This window comes from Zootoca vivipara, chromosome 7 (genome assembly GCF_963506605.1).
Source record: "Zootoca vivipara chromosome 7, rZooViv1.1, whole genome shotgun sequence".
NCBI lineage: Eukaryota > Metazoa > Chordata > Lepidosauria > Squamata > Lacertidae > Zootoca > Zootoca vivipara.
In genome coordinates this window covers 83,931,485-83,946,841 of record NC_083282.1, presented here as the reverse complement: position 1 = coordinate 83,946,841, position 15,357 = coordinate 83,931,485, and the positions used below count along the sequence as shown (strand labels likewise).

The 15,357-nt window shown below is 42.7% G+C and overlaps 1 protein-coding gene across 1 annotated transcript in view; it reads right to left on the bottom strand.

Moving 5' to 3' along the window:
- Positions 1-15,357, bottom strand: part of ZNF831 (zinc finger protein 831) — a 25,381-nt gene extending 10,024 nt beyond the window's left edge. The window contains exons 1-2 of the mRNA XM_035123507.2: positions 15,130-15,357; positions 438-4,658 (exon numbers count right to left, since the gene is read on the bottom strand). Coding sequence (XP_034979398.2) covers positions 438-4,628 — 4,191 coding nt within the window. The 5' untranslated portion in view covers positions 4,629-4,658; positions 15,130-15,357. The remainder of the gene's footprint in view (positions 1-437; positions 4,659-15,129) is intronic.

Here is a 15,357-nt window from a genome sequence, read left to right as displayed (position 1 = left end):
GAATACTCCACAAGGGAAGGTGTTCGAAGAAGGGTGAGAGGCTGCCAGTTATACAGGCAAGGGGTGACATAACTGGGCTCCTGTGCCCCACAGGGGTGCTGCAGAAAGAATGTAGTTGGTCAAGAGAGCCATGGACTCCAAAAAGTTGAAAATCTCTGACTTACTTAGATACTACAACCCATGGAAAGCATGTCATAACCATGACCGAGAGCTCTATTAAGGTAGGTGATCACCCCATGTTTTGAGGATATCAACCAATGTTTTTCATGGTTGGCCCCATGGCCCTTGGATATCAGAGTACAAACTGATCATACGCTGCTAGTATTAAGTACTAACAAGATAACATATGAGCATGCTCCTTAACCACCTTCTTCCATTTTATTCTAGGTACAATGTGACATTCCTCTATTTGGGAAGAAAGGGAGTAAAGGAATTACCTGCTCTATCTGCTGCTTCTGTGAAAAGCAAGTGACTGGTGCTTTGGGGGTCCCAGTCGTCAAGCCTTGGCTAGCAGCCTTCTTGGTACTTTTCATTTGGCAAAAGGAAAGACTACATTTTGACACCATGCTTTCATTTTTGCAGGTATGCAGGGAAGAATAAGCAGAATATTTCTTCTCCAGCTGCTCAACAGGAAGAGGGAGGTTTCTAGATAAGCAACACCACGTTAACTGAGGCTCCGCATTTAAAGTTGGGAAGGATATATTCAAGCTTGGAACTTTCAAGTTTCCTGCACGAGAAACTACACTTAATTGGGACAGAGTGCAGACTTCCTTTTGTTGGGTACAGAGCACATGGCAATAAAACATGTCCGAGGAATGGCAAAGGCATTTGGAACTATCAACCGAACAGCTGGGCAGATCTTGAAATCCTGGGAAAGGGTTAACAGCCGATTGCCATTCTGATATTTTTGTGTCTGTGTTGCCACAAAAAACTGCCCTTTCCACCAATGAAGACACAGATAGAACCGAACTGTTCCCTGAGTGTATTAACTGAAGGGCGGGACTCTGCCCTGTCATGTCCGAAGATATAAGAAACCCTCCTCTATACATAGATGTAAAGCATATTTCCCCCCCTGGCATCTGTGATGTACAAACAATCACACGTCCATCGCCCTCCTGTGGCAGCTTTTGATCACCTAAATGGTCTCTGTTATTGGCTCCTTTCTCCTCATCTTTCGTCTTCTCCTTCTGCTTGACATTCTGAAGATGGCATCTTCTGTCTAACCTGGTTGTGATGCTGGTTGTTTCTAGGATAGCTGATGAGCAAACTACCAGAGACTTCAGCGTTGTGTGTACTTCCCTTTTTAGCTCTTTTGTTCTGTTTGGATGACTCAGTTCCAATTGCAAAGGGCACAAAAATACATCTGTGGAGCTGGTTCCAACCGATCTATTGTTACTGGCAAGGGAAGAGGAGTCAGTTGACGTGCAGGGCAGTGAAATACAGGGCATTTCCTTTGACACTCCTGCTAGAATTAATGGCAGGTCTGTACTATTCACTTCTTGTGCACATTTTAGGATATACTTTGGGAGAAATTCATTTTTCTTTAGATGTGGAGCTGCTTGGTCAACTACTATATGCTGTGTGTGGGGTGGTGCTGTATCTCCACTCTGACGTGACATTTCTGTCCCCGTTATCATCCGACATGGGTTTTCTGTCAGTTTTTGTAAAGCAGATGAATTACAGGTGTGCTCCTTTTTTATCCCGGCCTTGAGTTGTTCAGAAAATGAAAATGCTGATACACTTGCTTTATCAGTGAGATTAGCAACATCATTCTTATTAGAAACCATTATGGAATATTTGACTGCTTCCTCATATTTCATGTTGCCACCTGATGTATTTACTCCTACTGTTCCTGACTGCTTTTCTCCTTTAACTGAGAGATTTACTGATACTGGAGCAACCATATTAAGAAGTTTGTAATGGTCTAGCGGTTTCACAATTCTCTCCGCTGAGCTGCTGTGACCAATATTGACTCTTAGTTTTGTATTTTCTTTGGTCTTCAGTTTATCCACTTTTAACTTCTTTCTCTCCGAGGGTAACTTTTGAAGTACCTGCATTAGCTCACTGCTGTTGCACTGGTGTGATGGCAAGCCCCCCTGCTCAAGTTGAAAGCTTTCTTTTCCACCAGTATCTTCTCCTTTGTGGGTCAAAATATCATCATGTAATGGGGGCAAAAGTTTAATAAATTCCTCTTGTGTGATTGTCTCCTCTGAGCTAGTATTATGCAAGCTAGCAATGTTTAATGAGGCAACAGTCTCTTGATCTGTGGCTTGCTGAAGTGGGAACTTCAGCTCACAACTGGTACTTAAAGGCTGGAACTGAGTGTTGCTATTTGATTCTTCCTCTGAAACACCCAATTCTTTGCATCTGTGTTCAAGAAGTGTTTTAGTCATATCACTGTGTTCATAATCACTGACAGTACTTGATGTTTCCATTGATTCTGCAAAGCTCCTTGAACTCTCCTGTAAGGAAACACATTGCAATATAGGACTACTGATGGAATGGCCTTTCAATTCTTCAGTATTCACTTTTGCAGAAATGGCTACCATTGTGGCGCTTCTGTCTTCTCTTGGCAGAGTAATTCCCTCCTGACTAGTTGTTTCCTTGGCATCCAAATGGATGCTTGAAATATCTGTCTTATTTTCCTTTGGTTTCTTGGTCATTTGACTGCTTTTCATTTTCTGGTAGATTTTCTTAAATGTCTCATCCCCATAAACCTGCCATTTTTCCTGAGAGAACATTTTAATTTTTTTTTTACTGGGTTTCTTATGCTTTGTGTTTGCTCCTTCTACCCCAGCTCCAGGCTTTTTAGCACCTTTCATCTCTTCCGAAGGAGATGAAGATTCAATTACATTACTTAGCAGTAAGTCATCTACTGCCACCTGCCTGACAAGTGCTCGGGGGTGGCTGTTAGGAAAACCTGCTGTACTTGCAGCAAAGTTGTTGCTATGCAATAAACCAGAAAAACTTGTGTTTGGGGACATTCTAGTGAAAGACGTTAATTTTGAACTATCTATTTGATCCTGTACCCTCCTAGTACTCTCAACAAAAGGCAAAGAGTTACTTCTGGTAACAGGCACGCAATCAATTGTCGTAGAGAACTGAGTGGGGACCGAGTGAAAAAACAATGGCTTTGATCTTTCCACAGGTGTGAATATAGACTTGGCTGAGAACAGAGAAAGATTCTTTTTTCTGTTTATGTCAACAGGCCGTATGTCAAAATGGAACGAGTCTTTATACGTATAAGGCATCGGCAAGTCAATGCTGCCCTGCTTGGACAGGACTGTTTTCCTGGGTCTAACATTGTCCAGTTGGGTGTCATCCACCACAGCTTTATTTTGAGATATTAGCTTTGAGATATGCTCCTCCAATTTCTTTTTCTCAAATGTTAAGGCTCCTGGTGCTTTCTCAGCCAAATCTACTTTTGAGCTATTTCCTGCTGTGTACCTGAGGTTGCTAATGGCTGTATCACTTTCTGACTCTATGCTGTGCTCACAAAGACTGTGCAGGGGGCTGGGAGACAGCATCTGCTGTTCCACACTATCAGAACGTGACAGGTATCCTGAGTCAGTGCTTTCACATTTCTTCAGTTTGTAGTCTGGAGATCTGCCGTCCCATAGCTTCTCAGAGTACGTGGCTTGCTGCCTCTGTAGCTGACTGTGCTTACTGACAGTTGGAGACCTTTGATCCTGGATCTTTCTTCTCTGGAGTGAATTCAATGGATCTTTCATGGTCTGTCTCTCAAGGGCATTCTGATTTAGCCCTCCATGATAGAAGTTGTCTGTTGTCATCCACTGGTTTTCAGATCCAAGGAATAAAGCATTCACTGCTGGCAAAGAAGCATCAGGAAGATGCTTCTCCCTAGTTAACACATCTGTGGACTCTGAAATGGCTTGTTTAATCACTGTCCTTGGCTGGTCACAGTTTCTATCATTGGCTTTTGTTGTCTGGAGAGCTCCAACACTTTCAGACACCTTCTCATTCTCTTCTAATGTACTACTGTTGTCAGATTCTGAGGGCTGCCTGGCATTGTTTACATGTGTTTGGGATCTCCTATGTTTATACAGATTGCTTTGCGTTTTAAATGCAATGCCACACGTAGTACACGGAAAAGGTCTCTCACCTGTATGTGAGCGCATGTGTTTCTCAAGAACACTTGGTTTTAGGCAATCACGGCCACAATGTTTACAAAGGTACTTCCCAGCACTTTTGGATTTCCCTGGGCTTCCAAGTGGCACGCCTGGAGAAGGATTCTGTGGCAAAACCGATAAACCACTAATTATATTTATTGTCCTAGGTTGCTTCTGAATGACTGCCTGAAGTTGATCTGCCCCCTCTGATTGTAAAACTGGGCTTACAATTAAAGGCATATTAGTGCTGTCTAAGTTGATACTGGTTCGGCCTGTGGGCAGCCTGTTGTTTGGATGATGACATTCTCCCCGGGTAGGTTGATAAAGTGGTATGGTAAGGGCTTTCAGATATATAGTCTGGGAGACACCTTGTTCTGGCTGAAGGACCACCGGACTCAGTGAGAGATTTGATGCAGCTGGCACTGCTTGAAGGCAAGAGAGCTGAACTGGCTGATCTTTTAGTGACACCGGAGGACAAGGAAGTCTCTGTGCCTCCATTCTCTTTATGTTATACAACTGTTCAATTGTCTGTAGAAGAAATAAAACAGAAGTCGTTAAATTGAATTCAACACTATGGGTTGGAAGAATTAGTTCAATTTAGATCTCATTGACAGCATTCTGAAAACTTGACAAAATTTTAAGTCCAATTGATATCAAAGGGGCCTAAGAGACAGCTAACTGAGTCTGGATCCATCCCCCTCTTTTATTTCCCACATTCTGAAGTTAAATGTCAACTGTAGCTTCTGGGCTTCTCATGGGAATCTGGGTCATTGTGGTAAAGAGAACAGTAGAGTAGATGGATCTAATATTGCAGCGCTCTTCTTATGACAATTCACAGCCATTTTTTAAAAAGAAAGCTGAGTATTAACTTTGATATTTAATTTACTCTGGGAAACAATGCTCTAAACATTCCTAAAAAGAAAGCCAAATGTCCTGATCCCACAGAAAGCAAACTTACAAAACTTACATATTAATCAGCACCTGCTATTTTAAACTACAGCTGGATGAAGGTAGGCCTCAATTATCAGAAACATGAGCCAATAAACATTCAGGGACTTGGTTTTGCTTACAAACCTGTCATGCATGGTCACTAATAAAGTACAAAATATCAAGCTTTCACGGACCAAGGCTCAATGCAGTGCTTAAAGTAAACTCGAAATGGAAGTGGCAGGACACAATTAAACTGTATAATTTTAAAGGTACAAATGCAAAACAATATGAAGTAATAACTAGGACTTTATAAAGTTTTAAAGAAATCTATAATGCAATTTTATACATGTCTACATAGAAGCAAATCCCATTGAGTTCAAAGAGATTTATTCCCAGGTAGTGTGCATAATACAAGATGGGTGCCTATCTCACCCATTTAAATTAATTTTTAAAATGTCTCTACCCTCATCTTTTTAATGTATTGAAAGGCAGTATTACATCTTAAATATAATCTACAAGTAACCCCAAACAACTACATAAAAGAAGTGGTCCCAATAGTATGGTTCAAATGCTAACCAAATGCAATATACCTGCAATGGAATAAGCCCCTGCAATAAATTAGAATTAATATTTACTGCTTTTTTAAAAAAATAAAAAGCCTATAAGGAAATACCCTTTGTGTGTTATTGAATAATGTCTCTATGGGACTTTGGGTTTGAAGCAGCCATCCTACTTGATGACAGCAGTTCAATGTTTTCCAAAACAAGCTGATGTTATCTTGCTTTGTGGCATCCGGTGTTTTTCATATTTTTGTCTCTTTTTGTAGTTCTCTTATGTTCTGAAGATTCTTCTACACAGGATAGACACAGTGTGCTCCTTTACATGTGGAAACTGTAGCATGGTCTACACATGCAGCAGAATGAGGGGGAAGAGTGGACTGTACTGCTTCCAGCTGCAAATGGAGTATGCTATTTCTGAATATTTATATTACATTATAGGTGTCACCTTAAAAAAAAAAAAAACTCTGAAAACACTTAGCAGATATCAGAAAAACATACACGGATTTCTGTGCTAAGTTTCAGATGGGCTACCAGGCTAACAATTCATCCAATTCTCTATGTATAAAATGTAAAGACATTATGGTATATCCGTTTGTTCATTTATTTCACTTAACAAAACTTAATTTCCAAAGAATGTGTTTAAGCCAAGAATGTATGTTTGTTACTTTCTTATGTTTTTATACTGTAAACCACCCAGCAGTTTCTACCATCTCTTAGATTTGACCCCAAAGTTGCCGGTCCAGCTGGAATCATCCTTGTTATCCTGCAACAACCTATAGTTTAAACCAAGCACCCCCAAACTTCAGCCCTCCAGATGTTTTGAACTACAATCCCCATCATCCCTGACCACTGGGTCCTGTTAGCTAGGGATCATGGGAGTTGTAGGCCAAAACATCTGGAGGGCCGCAGTTTGGGGATGCCTGGTTTAAACTATCTTTGTCTTTTGTAATAAGTTGTACATTCTTTTATTCTAGGCATTGGTCTCTGCACAGTTACTGATTCTCCCTAATATACTTGTGCCCTACTATAAGTGTAATTTACCATATAGCATAACATGACTCTTAGCTAAAGGCCCTGAATTACGAGATAAAGGCAGTAAAAGAAATTTTGTAAGATATATTATATCTGGAATTTCCCCCTTCTCTACAGCACAAGTGGAGAATCTGCATGCTGAAAAAGGCCACATTTTATTTGAAAGTAAGTTTCCTTCCCTCATGATTGCTGTAAAAAATCTGAAAAAGTGGACTGCCTATGCTTTTTCTTCAAGCTAAAGAAAGATGCTTTATCAGCATTCGGAATCCCACCCAAAGTGTGCCCCAATTACATTTTAAGCTTGCACAGGCACAGACTGTACCTTCATGGGAACATATAGCAAGAAGTTAAACTTGTTTCTTTTTGACAGAAGGATGCTGGGCTTATGGCCAACAGTACATCATTCACAGGGCCGTCTTAAGCATATCCGGCGCCGTGGTGCAAAGCTCCCTCTGGCGCCTCCCCTCAACCTTTTTTGAGGGAGGCCGGCACTGCCAGAGGGGCTGGAGGTGGCGGGCAGCGGCTGGAGGGTGGCTCCTCTGGCGGGGAAGAGGCAGAGGCTGGACGCACTGCCTCCTGGCTCAGATGGCTGCTTTGTGCTGCGGTGGCCACGGCAGACGGAGGCTCCGGGCGCGGTGCTGCTTTGGTGTGGGCAGCTGTGCAGGAGGCGGACGAGGGTGGCGAGCTGATGTTGGGAGGCGCTGCATCCAGCCTCCGCCTCTTCCCTGGCGCCCTCCAGAACTTGGCACCACTAGCCTCTATGGGTAAGACGCCCCTGATCATTCATATACATCATTAATTCTGTAGAGCTTGAAAGTTATCAGCAATGCACCCCTTAAAATCAACTGCAAAGCGTTCATTTAAACATTTCCCATAAGCCCAGAATTTACTGAATATGGGATTGTTTTCTAATTGTTTGAAAAGATGAACCAAATACACCATACATGGTCTGTCCAGAATATTTTTATTCAATGGGACAAAAAATGCAAGCTACAAAACTTCACAAAAAAGGTTTGTTCTAAATGCACCCATTTGGTTTCCAAACATTAGCAGTTTTTAACAAAGCCAAGATGTTGCAAAACCTTAGACCAGAATTTACCACTAGGAAAATTACTAATAAGGACATAATATAACCAAAAAGATTCTCAGAAGCTTGATGTTAATTGGAAGATATTTCCTTTGGTGCTAAATGCTGAAAAGACAGTGGAAATGATAATTGATTTTAGAAAGCACCCTCCCATCTCATTGCCAATCTCCATTCTTGGTAACACGGTTGTAGTGGTCGAGTCCTTGTAAGTTCTTGAGCTCTATGATCTCTCAAAAATTGGTCAGATAACATCAATACTGTATTATTTTTTAAAAGGTACACCAGAGATTGTATTTCTTGCGACAACTAAGGAAATTTAATCTGCCCCAAGAATCGCTGCTCCAATTTTATAGAGGTACTATTGAAACTGTCCTCTGTAATTCCATCACTGTCTGGTATGGTACAGCCTCTAAGCTAGACAAGAAGAGGCTCCAATGAGCAGTAAGAACTGCAGAGAGGGGGATTGGTGCTAGTTTGCCTCCAAGAGAGACACTTTATGCCGCTCTAGTCAGGAAGAGAGCAGAGATAATTCCTGTAGACCCTTCGCATCCTGGTCATCATTTGTTTGACTTACTCCCATCCGGACATTGGTACAGGACTCCATATACAAAATCGTCTAGGCACAGGAATAGCTTTTTTTCCTTGTGCCATCAAATTGTTGAATCTGTAGTTGTGGGTGGAAGGGAGGTCAGTTGGTGGTATGGTGTCTTTTCGCTGTGCTGTTGTATTGTGAGGGGAATAGTGGTTGTATGAGGTACTTTTTTCTTTTCTTTTCTTTACATTGCAATGTAGTCGAAGCAAAATTCCAAATATGGTTGAAACTTGGCCAATAAATTATTCTGTTCTGTTCTGTTCTGTTCTGTTCTGAACAATCCAGCCAGGATGCTCTTAGGCTAATTTGGAACTGGCAGGAACACGCTTTTATTTGTTGCTTGGTCCCACTTCAGTTCTGCAAGGAACCTATCATGGTTAGTGTGTGGAGCCATGTTAAACTTGTGAATAAAATGCCTCAGGGATTTGGTGTTCCTACACCAACAGCACAGGAGGTTTTGGAGCCCATTATGCTTGCAAAATTTGCTTGGTAGACTTTTCTTTTTTCAAAAACTACCAGGGATTTTCAGCTGCAGTAGGAACATAGGAAGCTGCCTTATGGGAAGACCAAAGGTCCATCTAGTTCAGTATTGTAGACACTGACTGGAAGCTGTTCTCCAGCATTTCAAACATCCCTACCCAGAGATGCTAGGGACCAAACCTAGGACCTTCTGCATGCCAAGCAAATGCTCTACCACTGATTCATTACTTTCTGCAGGTGTGTATGAACCTGGCCCCAACTCCAATCTTAGCACTTCAGGAGCTGGTAACCTTGAGCTTCACATATATGTTGGAGCTGCTGAAGTGTCCTTATGGATATAAAAGCACAAATAATATTTTCATGGAGGCATTGTTGTTTCTTCCCAAAGAGCTAGACCCTTAACAAATAGGCCAATGGATTCCAAATACTAGAAAAAAATCAAAATAAGCCATTTGTATATATCTCGCCCACTCACAGCAAGGGACTTGAAAATGACGGAACTGTTCTTACTGTAACTAGGAAACTGAGCTTTGGTGCACACACAGTCTGGTACCCTAGTAAAAGTCTTTAAAAAGAGCATTTGTAAACTTATCCTTCAAAACAGGGGCCAATAAGTGTATGTCCCCAAACTTAGGATATTTTCAGGCCACTGGGGGGGGGAGAGCTAAATTTTGCACATACATAATGCATTTGCAATCTACTCTACTTATTTTGGGAAAGTTTTTAAAAGGAAACTTTTTGAATGTAGCTTCCCCAAACTGATGATGAAATCATACTCTAATATTTATGGTACTTCCAAGCCAGTCAGCTGAAACTTCATATACAACCTATTCCACACATCACCAAAAAGACTGAAAATGAAGCATATTTAAAACATCATAGTGCTCTGCAGCAAGCTTATGCCCAGTTCAAAATGAACTGCCCTGCATATGCACAGAACCATTTTTTAAATTGCCTCAGGAGATAAGAAGTCTTGGTGAGACACTTCCAAACCGGTCTTCAAAGTATGGTATCATATGTAGTTTTGCCCAGAAAGATGTACTGGAAGTGATTAGCTTCCACATTTTGCAGGAAGGTCTAATAATCTATCTCAGAGCAGTCCAACATGTGACCCTTAAGACCATTTTGGCAGCTCTCAGCAACATTTGATGCTCCACCACCACCAAAGCACTCACAGTGCCTTCCCAAAGTTAGGTAAGCGAGGTGCTAGGCTCTGGGAAGGAGGCATGGGAGCTCTGACCAGGTCCTAGAGCCCTTCCGTCGTCTCCTTCCTAAATCCTAGTTAGTACTTCCCACCTTTGGGAAGGAACTGGGAGGACTATAGGCCCCTGCCGGAACCTTTAACTCCTTCCCAAAGCCCAGTGCCTCACTTATCCATCCTTAGCAAGGCAGCATGAGGACTGGTGGGGGCATCAAATTTTGGCCCACCGCATGACAAGGCACTGGGCAGCCCAAAATGAAAAGTTGGACCGCCCTGACCCAGCTGCTTGGCCTAACACTGCAGCTCTTTAGTCAGGGGTTCCCAAACTACGGCCCGGGGGCCGGATGCGGCCCAATTGGCCTGCCAATCCGGCCCGCGACGACCCCCGCCGCTGCCCGCTCTTACGGCGCGCAGCGCGGCAGCGCTCTTCCGGGTCGGGAAAAAAGCGCCGAAAATCCTTTGTGCGCATGCGTATGGGCCTCTCCCGACCCAGAAGAGGTCATTTCTGGTGCACTTCCGGGTCGGGGGAGGCCCATACGCATGCGCACAACGGATTTTCGGCGCTTTTTCCACCCTGGAAGCGCGCCGCCGCACCAGTGGAAGCGCGCACCCTGGAAGCGCGCTCCCCCGCCCGCCCGCCGCGCGATCGGCGCGGTGGGAACCGGCCCAAACGCCGGTAAGTCTGGGGACGCCTGTCTTTAGTTCTATCATGCTTTTGCCTTTCTTGGTACTTTCTTGTCCAAGTGAATCTCTCTGTAAGGAATGTTTGGAAAACATTCACGTTACATGCACTTTTAATTTCAGGGTTGGCACGGGGGGGGGGGGGACAGACAGCTGAGAAAAAGACACCCTGCTGAGACCTGAGTTTCGCTCACTGATCTATTCTTCCTTGTGGTTTCTCCTTCTCTCTCGCCTCTGTTCCAGGCCTACCATTTGTTTATTTATTTATCCAGCCAAGCAAATGGCATCATTAAGCAACAAACAGAGCATTTTCATTTGATCTTTCAGCCATAGTGTGCTCTGTTCTGCTGTCCTAAATTTAATCGGCAACATCTCCAGCTTTGTTCCACACTGAGACAAATTTATCTGGAAAAATCTTGCATTTGCACTTCAGAGCATACCATAATAATGCAGAATATAAAGGGCACAAGCATTCAGTGTTGGATTGGAAAGCAAACAACAGGTTTTGAAAGCCCAACCAACACCAAATTATTTGGACTCCACAGCACAGGGAAAGTAGAAGCTTGTACTAAAAGTGAAAAGGCCATTTAAAAAAAATTAAAAATGACTTGCATTAGACCCTTGTGTGTCAGACTGAAACCAGGGATACCCAGATTTAAATCCCCACTCACCTTTTAAGTTCCCTGGGTGACTTAAATCTATCATGAAGAAATCTAGCCTGCTTTGCATGCAGAAGGTCCCTGGCATCTCTAGGTAGGATTGGGAATATTCTTTATGAAACTTGTAGGTTCAGTCCCCATATGGGAGAGCCGCATATTATTGCATTACAGGGGGTTGGACTAGATGACCACTAGGACCCCTCGATCTCTGAGGTACTTTTCTGGGCAGAATAGTAGTGCTATTAACGCCAAGGTTGCAGGTTCTATCCCCATATGAGAAAGCTGCATATTATTGCGTTACAGGGGGTTGGACTAGATGACCCCCAGGGTCCCATCAAAACTTTGAGGTACTATTCCTGGGTTGACAGCATAATAGTGCTGCTAACCCCTATGATGCAGGTTCAATCCCCATTTGGGCAAGCTGCATATTATTGGTTGGCAGGATAGTAGTGCTGATGAAGCCAAATTTTTGCAGGCCCAATCCCCATATGGGATAGGTGCATGTTCTTGCATTACAGGGGGTGGGACTAGATGACCACCAGGAGCAGATGTAGCTTGGGGGTCGCTTAACACCATAATCTTCAACATTTTCTGAGGGAAAGAGGGGTACCCTACCATACTCTCCTCCGGTGACAGTACTCCTTAATTTTCCTACATCTTTAAAAGATGTGGTTATTGAATTCAGTTTTGTTCCTGGTGAAGAGTTTGTGTAGCACAGTAGTCTGCTTTAACCAGTGTACATGGTGGCAGGACTGTATATGCATTACTATACCACACAAGTGCCGGTTTGTTTAGTCCAGGTACGTAAAAAGGCCGCACCAAACAAACCTCAACATTTTCTTCAAACCCAAGAAAAATGATATTAGTATAAGACATGTAATTAGAATAGAAATTTTAAAAAATTCAAGCAAAAAATTGTAATAACTACCGTATAACTACCGTAATAAAACACTGCTATAATTATATATAATAAAATGTTGGTTTCATTTGCCTTTTCCATGCTGAAATGTCACAACCTGGATGACCATGGCTTGCCCCCCCCCCTAGAGTTGTTCCTGGGTACGCCCATGGGATGGATGGCAGCTAACAGATTGAGGTTGAATCCTGACAAGACAGAAGTACTGTTTGTGGGGGACAGGAGGCGGGCAGGTGGGAGGACTCCCTGGTCCTAAATGGGGTAACTGTGCCCCTGAAGGACCAGGTGCGCAGCCTGGGAGTCATTCTGGACTCACAGCTGTCCATGGAGACGCAGGTCAATTCTGTGTCCAGGGCAGCTGTCTATCAGCTCCATCTGGTACGCAGGCTGAGACCCTACCTGCCTGCAGACTGTCTCATCAGAGTGGTGCATGCTCTAGTTATCTCCCACTTAAGACTACTGCAATGCACTCTACGTGGGGCTACCTTTGAAGGTGACCCGGAAACTACAACTAATCCAGAATGCAGCAGCTAGACTGGTGACTGGGAGCGGCCGCCAAGACCACATAACACCAGTCTTGAAAGATCTACATTGGCTCCCAGAACGTTTCCGAGCACAGTTCAAAGTGTTGTTGCTGACCTTAAAAGCCCTAAATGGCCTCGGTCCAGTATACCTGAAGGAGCGTCTCCACCCCCATCGTTCTGGATCTGGAAGGACAGATCCTGAAGCTGAGGCTCCAATACTCTGGCCACATCATGAGAAGACTCCCTGGAAAAGACCCTGATGTTGGGAAAGATTGAGGGCACAAGGAGAAGGGGACGGCAGAGGACGAGATGGTTGGACAGTGTTCTCAAAGCCACCAACATGAGTCTGACCAAACTGCGGGAGGCAGTGGAAGACAGGAGTGCCTGGTGTGCTCTGGTCCATGGGGCCACGAAGAGTCGGACACGACTAAACGACTACAACAATGCCCCATTGAATCTAACGCGCACCTTAATGTGGTGTAGTGGTTAAGAGCGGTAGACTCGTAATCTGGGGAACTGGGTTCACATCTCCGCTCCTCCACATGCAGCTGCTGGGTGACCTTGGGCTAGTCACACTTCTCTGAAGTCTCTCAGCCCCACCCACCTCACAGGGTGTCTGTTGTGGGGAAGGAAGGGAAAAGAGATTGTTAGCCACTTTGAGACTCCTTAGGGTAGTGATAAAGCGGGATATCAAATCCAAACTCCTCTTCTCTTTTTCTTCTTACGCAATGTAATTTGGCCAAAAAAGGTGAGCATTAGATTCGAGTAAATATGGTACAACACAGTAAGCAATATACAGAGCAGATATTCAAAAATAAAGTTGCAGATTTCTGAGCTGGAGTAGAAATATTTCCCCTGCTATCTATTTCAACTGCAAACAATTTTCTTCTGACATTTCCCATTTTTTGTTCATTGTTGTAACTAGTTTGATCCTCCAGTATCTTATAGCTAAAAGTTTCAGTGCAGTTGTTGACAATACCTCCCAAACCTTATTAATGGACCAATTCTCTTTTCAGGCCCAATCAGTGGGCCTGATTTATGGTACTAAAACCATACTTCCATGAGATTATTGGCTTTTGCCGTCTCCAGCGCCTTTGCTAACACAGCCTGGCATTCTATTTGTAAATTACCAGTAACCAAGGAAGCTCATTGTCCTAATGGCATTTGAATCTAGGTTACTGATTTTATATATCTGTAAATGTTAAAACCATTTTGAATAATTAATTAGCCTTGCCTATGAGTCACCTGAGACAGCTTGTAATATCAAAATGTGCTATAAACTGTATTTTGTTCTAGTAAAATATACATGCTTATGGAAGTTTATAAAACATGCTTCTGTCATGGGAGTGGCAAGACTTTCTATAGATACTGTAGCAAACATCTGATAACAACCTTTGCTAGTGCCACAATACAGTCCCATCAGTTCTTATTTTAACATAAAAGCATTTATCCATTACTTAACTCTTATCCTAGAGTAATAAAAGTCACTTCAGAGCATACAATAGGATGACGGAGCAAATTATTACAATTAGTACAAAGGGCTACAGACCAGATTCTAAAGCCGTTCATTAAAAATTCAAAGCAAAGGAAATAAGAATCTCTGATTCATCTCAATATGTAAGGGGGGGGAAACCATTCTTTATTTTTACTCTCCTGTTTGATCATTTGCAAAGCTGGAAATTTCAAAAGCTGACCTCAGAAAAATAAAACACCCTTCACAATAAGAATTAAAGCAAATATTGTTTAGAGCACTTGCCTTCTCCTTGACCAATGTGAATTCAATATGAATATACAGTACTTCCCATACTAATTCTAGCAACAGTATTCATGCAAATTGAATTACATAAAGTATGCACAATCTGGGTTATTTTCATGGCAATTAAATTTTGATCAGTTATTTTAAAGAAAAACAAATCTTATACATGTGTTCAGCATTTTTGTAATAAGCTGCACAAACAAGATTCTTCCTGCAAACGTGCATAAAAGGGAGTTTCAAGTTATTCTGGTCAAAATCACTTGTGCTTTACAGTGCCAGAAAAGAGTTAACTGTCCTTAGCATGCATACCACACATCAACAGGCGTTCTTTTTTATAAGCACAGAAGCAAACCTGGTCCATATTTCAAAGTTTCTGATGCTTGAGCAAAAGGTGCAAAATATACCAGTAATAAAGCCCTATTTAAGGTTCTTTGTTTTGAAAAAAAAGTGCTGTGTGTGTCAGAGAAAAGCAACCATCCTAACAGTCACTGCATTAAAATACCCACAACCTAGCCCTTCTCGTTGTTTGCAGTCTCTCATCAAAGCGAAGCAGAGAAATTAAAAACAAAGCTCTTGCTAACCTTTAGATGGCTAAGTCCATAGGCCAGAGGTGTGCTTCAGGTTTCTCTGGGAAAGCGTTGGAACAACAACAACAACAAAGGATTCAGAGTCTTCTTTTCAATTGTTCTGGCTCTCTTTTTTAAAAAGTGTAAAAAAACACCCCGATGCACAGAAGGTTTGGTGGTGGGCGGTGGGCTTTGGGATGGGGAGGGAAGAAGAGGGTGATTTCAACCCACATTTGGCGTGGG